Source organism: Kogia breviceps, chromosome 15 (genome assembly GCF_026419965.1).
Source record: "Kogia breviceps isolate mKogBre1 chromosome 15, mKogBre1 haplotype 1, whole genome shotgun sequence".
Lineage (NCBI taxonomy): Eukaryota > Metazoa > Chordata > Mammalia > Artiodactyla > Physeteridae > Kogia > Kogia breviceps.
In genome coordinates this window covers 62,409,409-62,428,613 of record NC_081324.1, presented here as the reverse complement: position 1 = coordinate 62,428,613, position 19,205 = coordinate 62,409,409, and the positions used below count along the sequence as shown (strand labels likewise).

Below are 19,205 nucleotides of genomic sequence, written 5' to 3'. Positions count from 1 at the left end.
AAAGCTCTCCTGCATCCCAACCTAGTGATTTCTGCTTATTCCCATTGATTGGCCAGAACTGTATCCCATGACTATTCTTAGTTGTATGAGAGGCTGGGAAATACAGGCTCTTAGTTGGGCTCTTTGTAAGTCAGAAAATACATTCAGAAACCTTTAGTAAGAAAGAATCAATGTTGGAATAGGCAACTAGTACATACCTCTGGAGCCACTTTCTAAAGTACTGGGGTTCTTCCTAAATGCACTGAAATTAAAGAAAGGTAAAGGAGAACAAATAATAATGATAACATTAGAAATATGGGAAAATGAACTCTGTAAGAATTCTCTCTTTAAAAAAAAAGTAACCGAGAAAATGTATGTTTTATGATGTTGTAAATTAAGATCTCTTCCCTGCCCCAATACTTGGGGCCCTGCCCTATTCTTTTTTTGCAGTATCAGTAATGATTAGTTATAGTGTACACAAAAAAACCATTTTTTAGGCTAAAAACTGGAAACAGCAACCAACAGATGGACTGGTGTATAAGCATAACAGGAGTACTGAAGAAGGGCTCGTATAATGCCCTTTTAAAAATTGTTTTATATTTTAGTTGTAGGAGTTCTTTTAAAAAATATATTCTGGGGCTTCCCTGGTGACGCAGTGGTTGAGAGTCCGCCTGCCGATGCAGGGGACACAGGTTCGTGCCCCGGTCCGGGAAGATCCCACATGCTGCGGAGTGGCTGGGCCCGTGAGCCATGGCCACTGAGCCTGTGCGTCGGGAGCCTGTGCTCCGCAACGGGAGAGGCCACAACAGTGAGAGGCCAGCGTACCGCAAAAAAAAAAAAAAAAAAAACCAACTACTTATTAGCATTAAGACTGATATTACACTAGTATTTATTACTATTTTAGCTAGTTTATTTTTAAGTAGTATATAAACTAAAGAATATGTGAGTATATGCTTTAAAATTTAAATGGCACAAAAGGTTTCCAATAAAAAGAAGTTAGAATGATGGAAGGTTACTTTGGAAAGGAGAGAGGAGCAGGGTAGAGAAAAGCTGTGTCTGATGTACTTTATACCTTTTCTAAGAGAAGAGATTAGAAACAAATATGGCAAAAATGGTAACAGATGTTTAATCTCACTGATGGGAACATGGAGTGTCCTATTATCTATATTTTTTTGTTTGAAATATTTTATAATCAAAGCAAATTTTTAGTTATATAAATCTCTACCTTCCCCTAGATGTTCGGTCCCCCAGTCTTCTGCCCCACAAGTTACTAGTATTTTGACTCGTTCTAGAATTATTCATTGTGTTCTCAGGCATAGTTATGTTTGAGTGGATGGAGGTGAGAGCTACTCAACATCTTTCATACCTTTTTCACAGTGTGTCCTTGAGACCATCCCACGCAAGTGTTTGCAGCACTTGTGTCCCTTTCCTGTCCCCCCGCTTCCCCTCATCTCTACTTTATTCCCGCAGGGCACTGAGGTTGCTGCCAGTTTTCCACTGTTATGTACAGTGAACATCCTGGTACATACAGGTATATGGCTGTATGTGATATAAATTCCTGGAGGCAAAATTGGTGGCTCAAACTTACAACCTTATCAAATTGTTCTCACAGAAACATTACAGCAGTGTACGCTCTGCAGCAAAGTGTTGGAGCACTTCTTCTCTCTCCTCACCTGCCTGATGTTCTTAGAATTTCTTATTCTTGTCAATTATTTTCTCTGCATTTGATGCAGAACTCTCAACATGCATGTTTTAGTATTGTTTTAAATTAATGTTTTTCTTTTATATCAATTATTAACTTGGAATATAAAATTACTTGCACTCTGTAGTTTTTCAACTCTGAAGTGTTTGAGATTATACAGATATAATCCAAGACCTGAATGTGTTTAACTTTACATATAAAACTTATTATTTGACACTTAAAATCTTTTATAGTTAATCAGTGGATATGAAGCTTTATTTCTTTTTTCATCCACAGTAATTTGTCATGATATGCTTTCATGGAAAAGTATTTGAAGCTAAAAGGTAATATTTCTGTCCAACTTACTGTATGAGGCTAGTAGAGCTTTGATACTAAAACTGAATAAATTATATGGGACAAGAAAATTAGAGGTCAGTTCAACTTAAAAATGTAGATGCATACATCTTAAAATAATGGTGGTACATCCAAACAATAGAATATCATTCAGCACTAAAAAGAAATGAGCTATCAAGCCATGAAAAGACATGAAGGAACCTTAAATGCATATCTAAATGAAAATCTATTATTGTAATTCAGTACATTACTAGATTAAAGGAGAAAAGTTAAGATCATATCCATGAATGCAGGGTTAACATTGAGTAAAATTCAACACCCATTCATGATGAAAGAAACATTTAGTAAACTAGAAATTACTGAGGGGAACCTTCTTAACCTGAAAGGGGTATATCCACCAGAAACCTAAAGCAAATATTACACTTAGTGGTTAAACCTTAGAAGCAGTTCTTTCAAAATCAGGGAAAAAATATTTCTATTTGACATTGAATAAGAGGTCCTAGCCAACGCAATTAGATAAAAAGAAATGAGGTATGAATGAGAAATATGAAGTATAAGGGAGACAGAATTATCACTGTTCGCTGGTATTGAGTGATTCAGAACCAGCTACCAAATGTTAGAGAGCTTAGCAAGATTGCTGCGTGTGAGAGTAGCATTAAAAAGTCAGTAGCAACAATTGTAACATGTGTATGTGTGTGTTTCTGTTCCTCTGTGTGTGGCAGATTGCATTTTCCAAAAGGACTGCATCAACATGTTGAACCCCCATGCTGTTTGCACAAAGAGGCTGTGATTTCTTGCACTGAGAGGTGGTCTCTGTTCCCTACTCTTGGGTATTGGAAGGCCCATTGGGTAAAAATATGAGCTAGAAAGTTACCTGTCCTAGGGCTGTTGAGTGGTGACAGGCAGGATGGTAGGAAAATTACCTGAATAACATATTTATGCTTAATTTATAAAATTACCTGGTGCCTAACTTTTTTAAAAATGGATTTATTTATTTATGTTTGGCTGAGTTGGCTCTTCATTGCTGTGTGCGGGCTTTCTCTAGTTGCAGTGAGGAGGGGCTACTCTTCATTGCAGTATGTGGGCTTCTCATTGCGGTGGCTTTTCTTGTTGCGGAGCACGGGCTCTAGGCACGCAGGCTTCAGTAGTTGTAGCACGTGGGCTCAGTAGTTGTGGCTCACAAGCTCTAGAGCACAGGCTCAGTAGTTGTGACACACAGGTTTCATTGCTCCGCGGCATGTGGAATCTTCCTGGACCAGGGCTTGAACCTGTGTCCCCTGCGTTGGCAGACGGATTCTTAACCACTGCGCCACCAGGGAAGTCTTGGTACCTAACTTTTAAAATACTGTTTCTCCAGACATGGTAGTATGAGCAGAAGCCCAAATTAATTTTTGCTGTTAATGCATAGTCTTTGGGGTTTTTTTTTGGTATGTTTCTGGTTTTACCTGAATTCTTAGCATAATGTTCCATTTGGGAGAAAAAGCTGGTCATGATGGATACACCAAGTAGCTGAGTGCCTAGTGAAGGCTTACTGGCATAGAATTTCTTCTGTAGTGGAATACCAAGAACCATAAAGGTCCTAAAAATGAGCATTTGTAGCTCTAGAAAATAGAGCTTAGAGAATACCTGGGTTCAGAATAAAGTAACAGTTATATGGCATGAAGATAAAGAAATAGATTAAAATTTTAAGATAGAAGCTCTGAAATATAGGTAGATAATATTCAGAGAGTTTAGTTGGAAAATTTGAATATGATGTGGTAACCTTAGATTCCTCCTTTGCATCAGTTGTCACATAAACTGTTAACATTGCTGTAGGTGTTGAACATGGCAAGGCAGTGAACGTGTATGAGAGCAGAGCCTTCTGCTTGAAGGACCTTGATTCAGTCCTGGCGTCTCACGCTTATTAGCTCTGGGACCTTTGGTAGATCATTTAACCCCTGAAAGCCTGTCACCCCTGACATGCAAAATGGGAAAGGTAATCTTTCCCACTGGTGTTGTGAGAATTGAATGAGATCACGTCGATGATGTGCTTTTCATAGTACTTGACCTATCCTAAGTGCTCAGTGAAAGTTATTTTATACTGGCTTGGAAAGTATCTGTTTTGCTATATAAAATTTAAGAGAAATATTAAAATATGTTTTTGTTATTTTAAGGAAATTCGCAGTGAGTCCCATGACTATCCTCATAGAGTGGCCAAGTTTCCAGAAAACAGAAATCGAAACAGATACAGAGATGTAAGCCCATGTAAGTACTTGTGGGGGGTATGGGTGTGTGTGTCGTAGGAGGAGGGACATGGTGGAAAAGATTGGGGTCGGGGTTGGTAAGTATGGTGATTTTTTTTTCATACTAACGTAGTATATGTTCTTTAAAGAAAATTTTCAGGGCATAAAATAGTAGAATGAAGGAAAATTGCCCATAATTATTTCCTCCTCCAACACAGCCACCATTAATTGATACATTTCTTAGCAATCTTTTTTCTTACACATGATTTTTCTCTTTTCAGAATAATTGTAATCATATATATGTGTATGTATAGTCATATATGTCTACTTCTTTTCATATTATTCCATAGCTTTTATAAGTATTTCTTAAAATACTTATTGGTGTAATTTGTTTTTTCCCCTAATTACAAAAGTAGTGTGTATTTACTACTACTTGAAAAGTTTTAAAACACAGAAATGTGTAAAGGAAAAACTCTCATCATTTAAAAACAAGCAAATACTATTGGGTTTATATTCTTTCGGTATTTGTCTGTGTAAACGTGTATGTACATTCTTTTAAATTCAGCTGGAATCCTGCACACACTGACCTGCAGCTTTTCTCCTGTGTGGCCACATGTTGTAGACGTTTCCTGTCCTGAACACAGTCTTTTAGTGGCTTCCACAGTGGCTTTGGGCAGCTCAATCTTTATGTAACAGTTCCCTGTGGTTGGACTTAGATTCTGCTGTGCATGTGCATGTGCGTGCACGCGCACACACACACACACACACACACACACACACACACACACGGTTTTGTGAACAGTTGTAACACCAAGGCTTTAAAAATGTGTTCATCAAGTGATTTTATTTTTGTTCTGATGGATCCCACCTTCAGATATTGAATTAAGCTGCCTTACTGCTCAGAGGATTCCCATGTTTGGTTTCAGTGGGTGAGCGTAGGCATCCTCTTTAGGGCTGCTGGTGTGCTGCATTTGTGTTTGATGCTGGGTGCCTCCTCATGGGCCTCACACTCCACCATCACCCCTCTTCTTCATAGCTTCAACCTCTTTCTAATAACTCTCTTCCCTTATTATTCAGATGTGCTCCAATCTCTTCCGACCTCAACACCCATATATCGCACTCCAGCTATCACTTTGTCACCTACAGAGACACAGGCATGTGCATGTGCATGCACACACACACGCACACACACACACACACAGAATCTTAGAAGCGTGCACTACCCTGTCTGTCTCTCCACTCTCATCACCCACGCATTCTTCAGCCATGGTTCTACCCCAGCCTCCCCACTGAAACTTTTATTCTAAAGTATTGTGCGCTTTCTAGTTTTCTAATGCAATGAGGAACTTTCCATCGGTGTCTTTTCTTATCCCTCTGTGACTTTCAGCATTGTCAACCGTGCCTTCCTTCCCTAAGTCCATATTTTTCTTGATTTTGCTGTTACTTTTCTGGCTGATCACACCTTTTCAGAACTTCTCTTCCTCACTTGTCTTTGTCTTCAGGGCTCTGTCTCTGCCTCTGTCTCCTCCTCTTCTTGTGTGAATGGCCTCATTTTCTGTGAGTTCAGTTGCCATCTCTGCTTCCAACCCCAGATCTCATCTGCAGCCTACATCTCTATTCTCGGCTACAGAACCACTTACGCACTTCGCTGTCTTGATATGATGTAGCCACCTCAGGCTCAGAATGCCTTCCCCACAGTCCCTCAGTCCCAGCCCTAATCTGTTCTTTCTGCTTTATCCCCATGTTCATAAGGGCTACCATTAGCCGCACACTTGCTGCAGCTAGAAACTCAAACCTCTCTTCATTCAGCTCCCACATCTTGTTGGTGACTAAGTAATTATAATTCCATTTCCATAGTATATTTCAAACCTGTTCTCTGTTCATACTGGCTTGGTTCAGGCCTGGGTTATTACAGCAGCCTCTTAACTAGTCTCCGTTCTGTTCCCACCTCAGTCCGACCCCCACATGGTATCCAGAGCAATCTCTGTGTGATGCAAGTCTGTCCTCCACTCCTGTCTTCAGTAGTGCTCCTCAGTTTTATGAAAAGTTAAAGTGCTTTAGCATTACCATACAAGGCCTTTTGTAGCCATTTTCCTACAAATTGTTTGTTTTGGTGACTCACTTGGCACCAACATGCCCTGTTTTTAACAGTTTTTGAATATCATTCCCATTTGGAATAGGCTTCCTCTCTCTTTGACCGATTTCACTCAAAGTCCTCTTTCCCCAAATACCATCTAAACAACCACTTCCCAGGGGTGTTATCCTCACACAGGAGAGGAGGTCATGGAACTGGTGACTCCCACTAAATCCAGGTGGACCTGGGAATAGGTACTTTTTCAAAGTTCCTGAGGTGATGCTGGTATACCTTTCTTGATTGAGAGTCGTTACATCATTTCCATACAGAGTCCCATACAGTTGTTGGCTTTGTTCAGAAAACGTGTATTGAAAACCAGCTGCATGTCTGCCATTGTGCTGTGCCTGAGCGGAACGTGAGTCCACATGCCCTGCCTGCCAACAACATACGTGCAGTGGGGGCGGGTTGTGTGTATGTGTACGTGCCTGCTGTGCTTTGTTTGTCAGGAGATGGCACAGTGCTGGTGGAGCCGAGAAGAGGCACTCAGCTCTGCTTAAGGAGTTAGGGGCAGCTTTTAAGATAATTTTTTTCTTTTTTACTTTATTAAAATAGTCTGTTTTAAACCAGCAACTATTTTTCATATAAAGAATTTCTAAGCATCCATACAGGAAATAAACATAGATAATACTGAGTGCAGGGCTTCCCTGGTGGCGCAGTGGTTGAGAGCCCGCCTGCCGATGCAGGGGACGCGGGTTCGTGCCCCGGTCCGGGAAGATCCCACATGCCGCGGAGCGGCTGGGCCCGTGAGCCATGGCTGCTGAGCCTGCGCGTCCGGAGCCTGTGCTCCCCAAAGGGAGAGGCCACAGCGGTGAGAGGCCCGTGTACCACAAAAAAATAAATAAATAAATAAATAAATAAATAAATAAATAAAATAAAAATAAAAAATACTGAGTGCAAAGCAGACAATGACATGTTTGCAAGCAATCAAAAGGAATTTTGGGGGGTTTGGGGGGGTATTTTTTTGGTGGTATGCGGGCCTCTCACTGTTGTGGCCTCTCCCGTTGCGGAGCACAGGCTCCGGTCGCGCAGGCTCAGCAGCCATGGCTCATGGGCCTAGCCTCTCCGCGGCATGTGGGATCTTCCCGGACCGGGGCACGAACCCATATCCGCTGCATCAGCAGGCGGATTCTCAACCACTGTGCCACCAGGGAAGCCCAGGAATTGTTTTTTGTTTGTTTGTTTTTAATTCAGAATCACAGATCTTTCTAGATTTTGATTCATCAAGTCTGGAAGTGTATTTTTAAACAAACTCCTTACGTGATTCTTATATGCCCAGCTTGAAACTACATTTGGAGGTATGAATATGAGGTACATATTCAAAGAGGGGTATTTTGTGGGGTGTTTTTTTCCTCTAATATTTATTTATTTATTTATTTTGGCTGTGCCAGGTCTTAGTTGCAGCTCACGGGATCCTTGTTGCAGTGTGTGGGCTTCTTAGCTGTGGCATGCATGCGGGATCTAGTTCCCTGACCAGGGAATGAACCCGGGCCCCCTGCATTGGGAGCTCAGAGTCCTACCCTCTGGATAGCCAGGCAGGTCCCAAAGAGGGATATTTTGAAATAGAAATAATTTTAAGAAGTCTACAGTCTTTGTATAATTGCCAGGCAGGTCCCAAAGAGGGGTATTTTGAAATAGAATTTTAAGAAGTCTGCAGTCTTTGTATAATTGCCATGACTGAAAAGATGCCTTATTTGTCTCACTTAACCATGAGGTAATTGTAGAAGAGATTGGCCAGAAGGTGGTTGGTTGAGAAAAGAAAGGTTGTAGTCATCATTTTGAAAATTGTATTTGTACTGTTAGAGACAGCTGCCAGAATTTGAAATATTCCTTACTATATTTGCTTTGCACATAGAAATCCAAGTTTACTATTTGATCTAAAAGGAGGTGAAAGAGTAGTTTTTTTGTTTTGTTTTGTTTTGTTTGTGGTAAAAACACATACCGTAAATTTACCCTTTTAACAGTTTGTAGGTGTCCATCATGGTGTTGCTGGCTGTATGCACAATTGTTGTATGACAGCTCTTGTCATCTTGTGTGACTGAAACCCTACGCCCTCCCTCAGCCCCTGGCAGTCACCATTCTACTTCCTCTTTCTCAGAGTCTGATCACTTCAGGTGCCTCATAGAAATGGAATCATACAGTGTTTCTTTTGTGATTGGCTTATTTCACATAGCATAATGCCCTCAAGGTTCATCCATCAGTGTTTAAAGTAACACGTGGACTTCTGATTCCAGTAGTGTGGCAGGTTAGATAGTCCCTAGTTTCTTACTTCCGTAAAACAAGAAGATTCTCAATAAACACACTTTTAAAATAAATTACTAGGTGGGGAGGAGGAAGTAAGGAAGACATTCAGGCTTTCTGTGCTCCCCACCTCCTAAAAAAAGATCTCAGCAAGTGGCATAGCTACTCTGAATGCACATGGCAGTATCAGCTATGACATTTGTATTCACCTAATAAAATAGTCTCAAGGTATATAAGGCAAAAATGAATAGAATTACAGAAAGAAATGGACAATTCTATATTCACAGACTTTTTTCATTTATTTATTTAATTTATTTTTAGTTTTGGCTGCGTTGTGTCTTCGTTGCTGCGCATGGGCTTTCTCTAGATGCGGCGAGCGGGGGCTACTCTTCGTTGCAGTGTGCAGGCTTCTCAATGCGGTGGCTTCTCTTGTTGCGGAGCACAGGCTCTAGGCACGCAGTCTTCAGTAGTTGTGGTGTGTGGGCTCAGTAGTTGTGGCTCACGGGCTCAGTAGTTGTGGCTCGTGGGCTCTAGAGCACAGGTTCAGTAGTTGGGGTGCACGGGCTTAGTTTCTCCGCGGCATGTGGGATCTTCCTGGACCAGGGCTCGAACCTGAGTCCCCTACATTGGCAGGCGGATTCTTAACCACTGCGCCACCAGGGAAGCCTGTTCACAGACTTCTTAAGGCAAAATATTAGTAAAGAAGTAGAAGATTTGGACCACACAGTTAAGCTTTATTTAATAAGAAAAATATATAAAATGTTATATATAGAACCTATTCTCCAACAATTAGAGAATTCACATTCTTCTAGGACTTACATGGAATATTTGTAATTGACTAGGCTCTAAAAGTAACTCTTAAAACAGTTTAAGAATTACTGTCTTACCATGTTCTTTGACTGTAATGCAATTAAATTATAGATTATTAATAAAAAGATAAAAATTCCTATAAATTTGGAGATTTAAAGATTTCTAATTGATTCATGGGTTAAGAGGAAATCATAATGGAAACTTAAAAGTGAACAATAGGTAAAATTCTACTTATCAGAACTTGCATAAAGCAGCAAAAAGAGTACTGCAAAAAAATACACTGTCTTCGCAAACCGCAAAAAAAAAAAAAAAAAAAAAAAAAAAATACACTGTCTTAAATGTTTGTATTAAAACAAAAGGCTGAAAATTAAAGTGCTTAGAGTAAAAGTAACAGAATAAAAACAAAACAAAAAGCAGAAAGGAAATAATACAAAAATAAAAGAAGAATAGAAATCAAAGGACCAAACAAAACCAAATTATTAGTTCCTTGATAAGACTAATAAACTGGCAAGATTGAGCAAGAAAAATAAAACAAAATATAGAAACCAGAGAGACAGGGACTTCCCTGGTGGTTCAGTGGCTAAGACTCCATGCTCCCAATGAAGGGTGCCCAGGTTCAATCCCTGGTCAGAGAACTAGATACCGCATGCCACAACTAAAAGATCCCGCATGCCACAACTAAAAAGATTCCACATGCCTCAACTAAAAAACCCCACATTCCGCAACAAAGATCCTGCATGCCACAACTAAGACCCAGCGCAGCTAAATAAATAAATAAACATACATACATACATACAGTAAATACTTAAAAACAAAACAGAAACCCCAGAAAGAGACAGGTGCATATAAACAATATTAGGAGAAAAAAGGGGAACATCAATACAGATGTAAAAGGAATTATAAAGCTAGAGTACTGCAAACAATTATGGCAATAAATGTGATCAGTTAGAAGAAATGGAACAGACTCCTGGAAAAGTAGAATTTACCAACACAGATTAAAGGAGAAGTAGAGTCTAAGTAGACCTGTGACAGCTAAATAAATTAAATTAATTTAAAAATTTTTTCCACTAAGAAAACACTGGGACTGGATGCTTTAACAGGTGTGTCTTTTTAAAATAAATTTATTTATTTATTTTATTTATTTTTGACTGTGTTGGGTCTTCGTTGCTGCACGGGGCTTTCTCTAAGTTGCGTTACGGCGAGCGGGGGCTACTCTTCATTGTGGTGCGCAGGCTTCTCATTGCAGTGTCTTCTCTTGCTGCACAGCACAGGCTTTTAGGCACGCAGGCTTCAGTAGTTGTGGTGCACGGTCTTAGTTGCTCCATAGCACGTGGGATCTTCCTGGACCAGGGCTCGAACCCGTGTCCCCTGCACTGGCAGGCGATTCTTAACCACTGCACCATCAGGGAAGTCCCAACGGGCATGTCTTAATAATAATAAAAACTCTCCCTGAGAACAGAAAAAGAGAATACTCCTCAGTTCCTTTTGTGAGGCTATTAGATAATTTGGATTTCCAAACCAGAAAAGTTTAGTGAGAGGATTAAAAGTTACAGGCGTATCTACTTCATCAATGTAGATGTAAAAATCCTAAAGAAAGGTTAGGAAACTGAATACAGCAGTATCTCTATTAAGTTTATTTTAGCAATGTAAGGGTGGCTTAGAATTAGACAGTCTTATAAATGTAATTAACCTTAGTAACAAGGCAAAGGAGAAAAAGCCATATTAATATCTCAATAGATGCAAAAAGATTATTTAAAGTCAGTTCTTTCTCCTGATTAAAAACAAATAACGTATCAAACTAGAAACAGAAGGAAACTTCTGTAACTAATATGAGAGGACACATACAGTCACATTACTCTTAATGATAACGTGTTACAAACATTTTTAAAACTCGAGGACAAGACAAGGGTGCCCACAAGTAACACTTCCACTTTGGGTCCCGGACACTACAGTAAGAGAAGTATAATAAATGAAGGCATAAGGATTGGGAACTGCTGCTGTCTAACTAACCCCCTCAAACCCTAACAGTCACTCACCACATCTGGAATCGGGAGGCTGACTGGACGCAGGCAGGTCTTGCTCACCATCTCCCAGGCAGCATAGCTCAGGTGGTGGCCTGGCTGGGTCACCTGGACCCTCACCCAGTGGTAAACTGTCAGCTGCAACACCTGCACATGGCATCTCCATGTGACCTGGACTTCCTCACCAGTAGCCCCTGAGTTGAAGGAGTGAGCATCCTTAGAGTCTAGCCGGGAGCTGTGTCACCTCTCCTTTGAAGTCACACATCACCTATACCACATTTCTGTTCATCCGGATTCAAGAGGGGAGAGTTGTCACAAAGAACTGTGGGCATGTTTCAAAACCATTACAGTTATGAATTATATGGTTTTTTTCTGCATAGATAATCCAGAAAATTCACAGACAAATCAAGTAATTAATAAACATTTAGATAGTCTCAGAATTATAAGACAATAAACTTTCAATTTATGAAAACAGATTTCTGTATATGACAAGAATGTGCTTGTCATCTTTCTTGCTAAGCACACTTAGATAAAAACTATTGTATAAAAGTAATCAGGGGCTTCCCTGGTGGTGCAGTGGTTGAGAGTCTGCCTGCCGATGCAGGGGACACGGGTTTGTGCCCCGGTCTGGGAAGATCCCACATGCCAAGGAGTGGCTGGGCCCGTGAGCCATGGTCGCTGGGCCTGTGCGTCCAGAGCCTGTGCTCCGCAACGGGAGAGGCCACAACAGTGAGAGGCCCGCGTATCGCAAAAAAAAAAAAAAAAAATCAGAATAAGTATAGATATAATTTAAATGTTATGGTAACTCTTCTGTAAATATTTGCTAACATTCTTCCTCATCATATCTAAAGTTTAAAAATACAGACTGGGACTTTATAAAAATAAAGTTATGAATTACAAATAAATAAATAAATAAAAACAAATAATTAATAAATAAATTATAAATAAAGACTGGGACTTTATAAAAATAAAGACCAGGGACTTCCCTGGTGCCTGCCAGTGCAGGGGACATGGGTTCGAGCCCTGGTTTGGGAAGATCCCACATGCCACAGAGCAACTAAGTTCGTGCGCCACAACTACTGAGCCCACGTGCCACAACTCCTGAAGCCCACGTGCCTAGAGCCCGTGCTCCACAACAAGAGAAGCCACTGCAGTGAGAAACCTATACACTGCAAGGAAGAATAGCCCCCGCTCGCCGCAACTAGAGAAGGTCCTCGTGTAGCAACGAAGACCCAATGTAGCCATAAATAAATAAATAAATTTAAAAATTTTAAAATTATTAAAAAATAAAGACTAAATGCACTTATTGTCAAAATCCATTGTGTAAACAGCTCTTTTACTTATTTCTCATTAACTGTTAGGATTTTGATCTTTGGTTCTATCTCCGTTTTTGGTTTTTGATGAAGAGTTCTTAACATGATATCAAGAGCACAATCCTTAAAAGAAAAAAAATCAACAAAGTGGACTAAAGCAAAATTTAAAACTTTTGCTTTGTGAAAGACCCCGTTAGTAGGATGGAGAGACAAGGACAGAGTGGGAGAAAATATTTATAAACCACAAAGAACTCATATCTAGAATATATACAGAACTCTGAAAATACAGCAGTAAAAATCCCAAACAGTCCAATTCAGAAATGGGCAGAAGATGTGAACGTAGATGGCACATAAGTACATGGAAAACATCACTAACCATTAGAGAAAAGCAATTAAAACCATGGTGGTGAGTGATTGTGACAAACATACTAGAGGAGCTGAAATGACGGCCGCGGACTCCAAGGACGCGGAGAAGCTGGATCTCCTGCGCGGCAGGGAGGACGGAGGACGGTGGACGGTGTAGCCGCTCTGGAACGTAGTGTGGCACCTTCTTGATTACCTTATATGATGCAGCCGCTGCACTACTGGACATTTATCTCCAAGAATTGCAACCTTATGTCCACACAGAAATGTGAACATTGGTGTTCAGAGCAGCTTTGTTTGTAAGAGCTCCAAATTGGAAACGACCCAAGTGTCCATCAGTGGGTAAGTGGTCAACACACCATGGTTCTTTTGTTCCTGCCATGGGAAGCTCGCCGTGCCCTGCAGCAGCTTGGGTGGGCCCCAGAGGACTCCCACTGAGCAGAGTCCAGTCTCAAGGTTACCTCCTGCGTGATTCCATTTATACAGCATTCTGGGAATGGTGCCTCTGTTGCAGGAGAGGGCAGATCACTGGGTCAGGACGGGTCGGAGAAGAGAGACTCTGAAGGGGGCACAGAGGAGCTTGTGGTGGCAGGTGCATGAGTTTGCACACGTAATAAAACCGCTCCATACGAGTGTTGCCTGCAAAACAGGAGACAGGGTATCAGGTCTGAGGGTTATTCCAGTGTCTTTCCAGGTTTCTGGATTTCACGGCCTTCCTGAATCGGGTCCTGGGTAGGGCACTGTGCGAGGCGGGGGTGGGATGCGGTGAACTTGTCAGGGTCCCTGGCCATGCCGATGGCTGAGGCCTGGGCGCTGAGTGGGCTGGAGCCTTGTCATGGCAGGTCCCGCCTGTAGCCACTGCGTCGCGTGGACAGCTCTGGTGTTGGAGCTGCACCGGGGCTGCAGGGAGAGCCCTTAAGTCAGTGAGGAAGCTGGGCACATCCTCCAGGACCATCCGTTATACTCAGAACGGGCATTGGGGGAAGGAGTGGTTGATATATTGAAATACAGATACATAGCAAAGTAGAATTTTTAAGTTTCTGTAAATTTTTAAGATAAAACAGGACTTTTTGAGGAGTTCTGTACTTGACACGTTTAGGGTATAAATGAGGGTCAGTCAGTAGAAATAGTGGAGAAGGACCAGTGTAGTCTGGCCGTTTCCTCTTAACGGATGAGAAAGAGGCCCAGGGACCAGTGCTGGGTTTCGGGTCCTGGGCCCGCACCTCCGGGGGCCGCCCTGCTCTGTGCAGTTCACAGCGGCTTCTTTGGCCATGGGGGCCAGTGGAGCCAGAGCAGACCCTGGGGCCACACCCACACCCCTTCGCCTCCCTCACTGTTCTCTCATCTGGCCACATGATTCTAGCTGCCTCTACTAAAAAGTCCTGAATCGGGGCTTCCCTGGTGGCGCAGTGGTTGAGAGTGGGCCTGCCGATGCAGGGGACACGAGTTCATGCCCTGGTCCAGGAGGATCCCAAATGCTGCAGAGCGGCTGGGCCCATGAGCCATGGCCGCTGAGCCTGCGCGTCCGGAGCCTGTGCTCCGCAGCGGGAGAGGCCACAGCAGTGAGAGGACTGCATACTGCAAAAAAAAAAAGAAAAGAAAAGAAAAAGAAAAAGTCCTGAAGCTTTCTGAGCTCTTGTTTTTTGCTGAATTACTTTACTCCTCAAGTGAGTTGTAGTTTCATCTCCTGCTGATGTTTAGAGTGTTTTAATAGTATCATGTCATTCTAAAAAAAATTCTACCACAGCTTAACAGTTTGAATGTGAACATTTTCTGGAATTCATTGTATAAACAGTGCTTGACCACTTGCCAGCCTAAATTGTTACGACACCGTGCTGGTAGGTGCTACGAGAAAATGGAAGTAGAAGCCCCTTTTCTCTGATAGTTGGATTTAGGAGTTGAGACTAATGAATCAGTTACAGGATCTCTCAACTCTGAACCTAAGTTTCAGGCGCTTCTCTTCCCTTTGTTCACGGGGCTTGTGCCGCAGTTGCCATCCCCAAACGTGAGGCATGTACCCATCACAAAGCCTTCACTCTTCTCTGTGCGTGGCACCCTCTTGACCCAAATATTCATGTGGCTGACCTCCTCTAAGTCTTTGCTTCAGTGTCACTGTCACAGTGAGGCCCAGCCTGACCACCTGTTTAGAATTGCAACCTGTCCCCCTTCCCAGCACAGCTGCCCTTTACTCTGCTCTTTTTTCCCATAGGGTTTATTACTGCATAACATGTAATAAAAAATACTTAATTATTTTGCTTATTGCTGTCTCCCTTTCTGAGAAGGTAAGCTCCCCAGGGGTGTGGATGGGTTCCAGGGGCCTGGGTTTGTGGATGAAAGGGAAATACCATTTGTCCCCCAACCCCCTCTCCCTTCCTTTCTCCTAGAAGGAGAGATCTGAGCTTCAAGGAAAGTGGTGAGCTGCCACTGATTGTATGAGACCAAAGTGTGGTGTGTCTTGTTTTTTAATTAATTTATTTGTTTATTTATTTTTGGCTGCATTGGGTCTTCGTTGCTGCAAGTGGGCTTTCTGTAGTTGTGGCGAGCAGGGGCTACTCTTTGTTGTGGTGTGTGGGCTTCTCATTGTGGTGGCTTCTCTTATTGCAGAGCACAGGCTCTAGGTGCATGGGCTTCAGTAGTTGTGGCTCGCAGGCTCTAGTGCACAGGCTCAGTAGTTGTGGTGCACCAGCTTAGTTGCTCCGCGGCATGGGGGATCTTTCCAGACCAGGGCTCGAACCCGTGTCCCCTGCATTGGCAGGCAGACTCTCAACCACTGCGCCACAAGGGAAGTCCCATGTCTTGTTTTACAGATGCTATCGAAGAGGAAAGGTGACCATGTTCAAGCGACAGTGGTGACCTTTACCAGTTTTGTAAGGACACCTCCCAGTCTTCTTTCCATCTTAGAGACTCTGGGGTGGATTCAAGGGGCCTTTTTCAGTTTGGGGATGTGCGGAGGCAGAATTTAACCAGTTAACATTGTCCTGTCAAGGTTAGGAACTTGGAATCATGATGGATTGAGAGAGGTGGACATGTGCAGGCAGCTGGCCCCTCGTTTGGAGGAGACCGAGCCCGCTGTGTGCTCCACACAGCATCGGTGGTGGCTGGTCCATGTGGCTGCGCCACAGGCCCCGATGGATGGGACCGCCTGAGTGTCAGGCCGTCCTCCTCGTTCCAGCCCGTCCTCTGTCTGCTGCTCTTTCTTTCCTCGAAGCTCAGGTGCTTGTGCGGAGTTGCCAGGGCCTCTCCTCCTCCCGGTCCTTCTCGACGGCCCCTGTGCTCCTCTTCCAGCTGCTCCTCCTGCTGGAAACCCCCTCCCCTCCTCTTACTCTGGTCTGCTCCCACCATACTCAGCGCAGCGCAGTACGGCACTAGGACTCATTTCCCGATAGGATTTTTTTTCTTTTAAAAAGCTTGAAACAAATAATGTCTTATCTCTCTGTCCTGGTTGCCTGGCTCCTGGCATGTATGTGTTGACGAGGTGTGGAAGGTGGTCAATTTAAAGAGCACATCGTCTGGTGGGCGGGATGTGCAGGAGGGGGGCTTCCATTGGAGAAGGGAAGTCCTGGGCCAGGCCTTAAAGAGGTGAGGTGTGTGTGCAGAGATGGAGGCGGAAGTCATCCCTGAGGCAAAGAGCAGGGTGGGCGGCGATGCTGGGGAGGATCTGGGGCGTCTCTGGGCCTCTGCTGCTGCTTTTCTAGGGTGCGATTGAGACTGATGACTTGACTGGCTCGAGTGTCAGCAAAATGCGCACAACATGACTCGGTGTGAGGGGTGAGGGTGGAGAGCAGCGAGCACCTGACACGTCGCAGGAGTGAAAAGTCCTGAACAGCCGTTGTGGTTGGTTATGTCATCAGAAAAGGAACAGTTCAGCTCATATGGTTTTACTTTGCTGAGGAGACAGCTGAGATGCTGACCCTCTGCATGATGGCTTGTTTCTTCTCCACTAACATGGCCATGCCGATGCTGACGGGGGTTTAGCTCTAGCTTTGCTTTTGGCTCATTGCTTGATTTTTGAGAGAAAATTCATGTTATTTGTGCCTCCAGTATCTACTTGTAGGATTGAAGAGAGTTGACACATCTGTCAGATGCTTACATTCTTGGCTGGGAAGTGCCACATGGTGTGGAAATCAGTGCCGAACGCTTACTGTCCCCTGTTGAGAATGGAGCCTGAAGCAGGAAGTCTGTTAAAGCTGTGCTGATAGTCTTCTGCTCAGTTTCTGTTCATTGTTCTTGATCTCTGCCTCGGCATAAATGTGAGCCCTTCCTGTTTGACCTGGAAGACTTTCCACAAGGAGATGTCTTTGCAATAATGAAAAAAAGTGAAACTGGGGGTGGGGTGGGATGGGGGAAAAAAGCTCATTGTGACAGTATTGAAAGAGGAAGCTAATCTGTGTTGTCAGCTCAGGCCGCAGCTAGAGCCAGTCATTTCTTGACAGATGAAGCCATTTCTCAGAAAACAGGCTGTTTGCGGGTGGGAGGTGCAGGGACTCGTGGTTGGAAGTTTGCCTAATCCAGCTCATTGCCGCAGTCCATGGGGTATGCATTTCTTCACTCACCCTGATGATGCCACTGTGGAGAAAAGTATGCATTCTTGATCGTCCTGCTGGTGGTGGTATTAGATGTTGAGAAATCAGATTTCCTGTGAGGTGTGGTTTGGTTACTTTTGTGGCCTCTCCTGCAATACAGTTTGAATCATCATTTCCTCCTTTGGCTGGATCCTTTAAAAGATAAGGAAGTGGGGGATAACCATACACTTAGAATGATGATAAAGTGCTGATGGCCCCAAGATTGTGGGACTCTGATCTGGTAGTCTCATTTCAGAGATTCTTAGGCAGGATCAACTGCTTTGGGGAGAGGAGAAAGCATATAACTTCCTGGGTTTTTTTCTAACTCAGAAGTCAGAAGTTTGGTTTGGGGCTGACCAGTCATGATGGGCAGGGAGAGGAGACACTTGACCTCAAGTGTTAAGAGGACCCATGTCACCCTCACAGATATTTCAGACCAGACAGTAAGTGGTTCTTCGTGGGAAAAGAGGCTTTGACTCTCTTTGTTATCATTGCCAGAGAATATAAATCATCAAGTCACAATTCCTCATAAAAAGGCTTTGATAGTTTCACTTCCTGAAATGTTTATACTTACTTGGTAGGTAGTGTTAAAGTGATATGTTTCATTTAACACAAGAAACTCTTACGTTTTTTTCTCTATACAGATTCTCTTCTGAATCAAAAAGTTACATGCTTTGCATTTTTTATTAATCTTCTTAATGGAACAGAAGAATTAAAATGATGTTAGATGTAGCTGAAAATTTTTTTAAAAATCAGTCCTGAGGAGAAAACATAGGTTCAGCCAACACTTGTAGCCAGTTCTAAATAGCTAGACTTTTCCCAAGGATTACCTTCCTTTTGGGGGGTGCCTTTCAGGTAACACCCTGCTCCCCTACTGGTCAGCACTCGGGCTCCAGGGAACGGATCTGGGGGTGTGTGATTCATGTTTTTAATGAGCTGGAGTGACACCAGGTGTAGATGTTAACACTGGAGAGAAAATAACAGTGAACCCAGTTCAAAGTCCTGAAGGCGGCATGTCAGATACCCTTAAAACACCCCTGAGGTCTTTCTCCAGGCTATGGAAGGGTCTGGATGACTTGCTGGATAACTGAATTCCCAGTGCCCTGTAGGGGAACCTTCCCAGTGCCTGTGGATTCTTGCTTTTGCCAAAGTGCTTTTTTCACTTGTGCAATAGATATGATTAGTCTCCAGGGTTTCTGTGATTACAGCATGAGGAAATACGTTCCTTTGGTATTATATTTTAGCAGAACTTGAATTTTAGGGATTGTGTAGCATTCTAAAGGCATGCATTATTCTTCTGATATGTGTTATCTAGGAGGCGTATGGTCTTTATTTTGTTAATTATATAGCTGACTTTTTTACTCTCACATAACAGTTAAAGAGTGATCAAACTGTTAAAAAAAAATGACTGTTTAAAAAAAAAAGTGACTGTTGACATCATCTTTCCGAGAACTAGTATAAGTGATTTACTATAACAAGACCTTCGCTTTTCCTGTTTGCACATGACGTGTAATATTTACAGAGGTCT

General features: G+C 42.8%; 1 protein-coding gene across 6 annotated transcripts in view; it reads left to right on the top strand.

Moving 5' to 3' along the window:
* Positions 1-19,205, top strand: part of PTPN2 (protein tyrosine phosphatase non-receptor type 2) — a 77,827-nt gene that overhangs the window by 22,340 nt on the left and 36,282 nt on the right. For 4 of the 6 annotated variants that reach the window (XM_067015763.1, XM_067015762.1, XM_059039877.2 and 1 more), the window contains exon 2: positions 4,168-4,258. In XM_067015763.1, coding sequence (XP_066871864.1) covers positions 4,168-4,258 — 91 coding nt within the window. Of the gene's footprint in view, positions 1-4,167; positions 4,259-12,800; positions 13,458-19,205 lie in introns of those variants that run through there. The other 2 variants (XM_067015765.1, XM_067015766.1) reach the window with 2 other exon arrangements.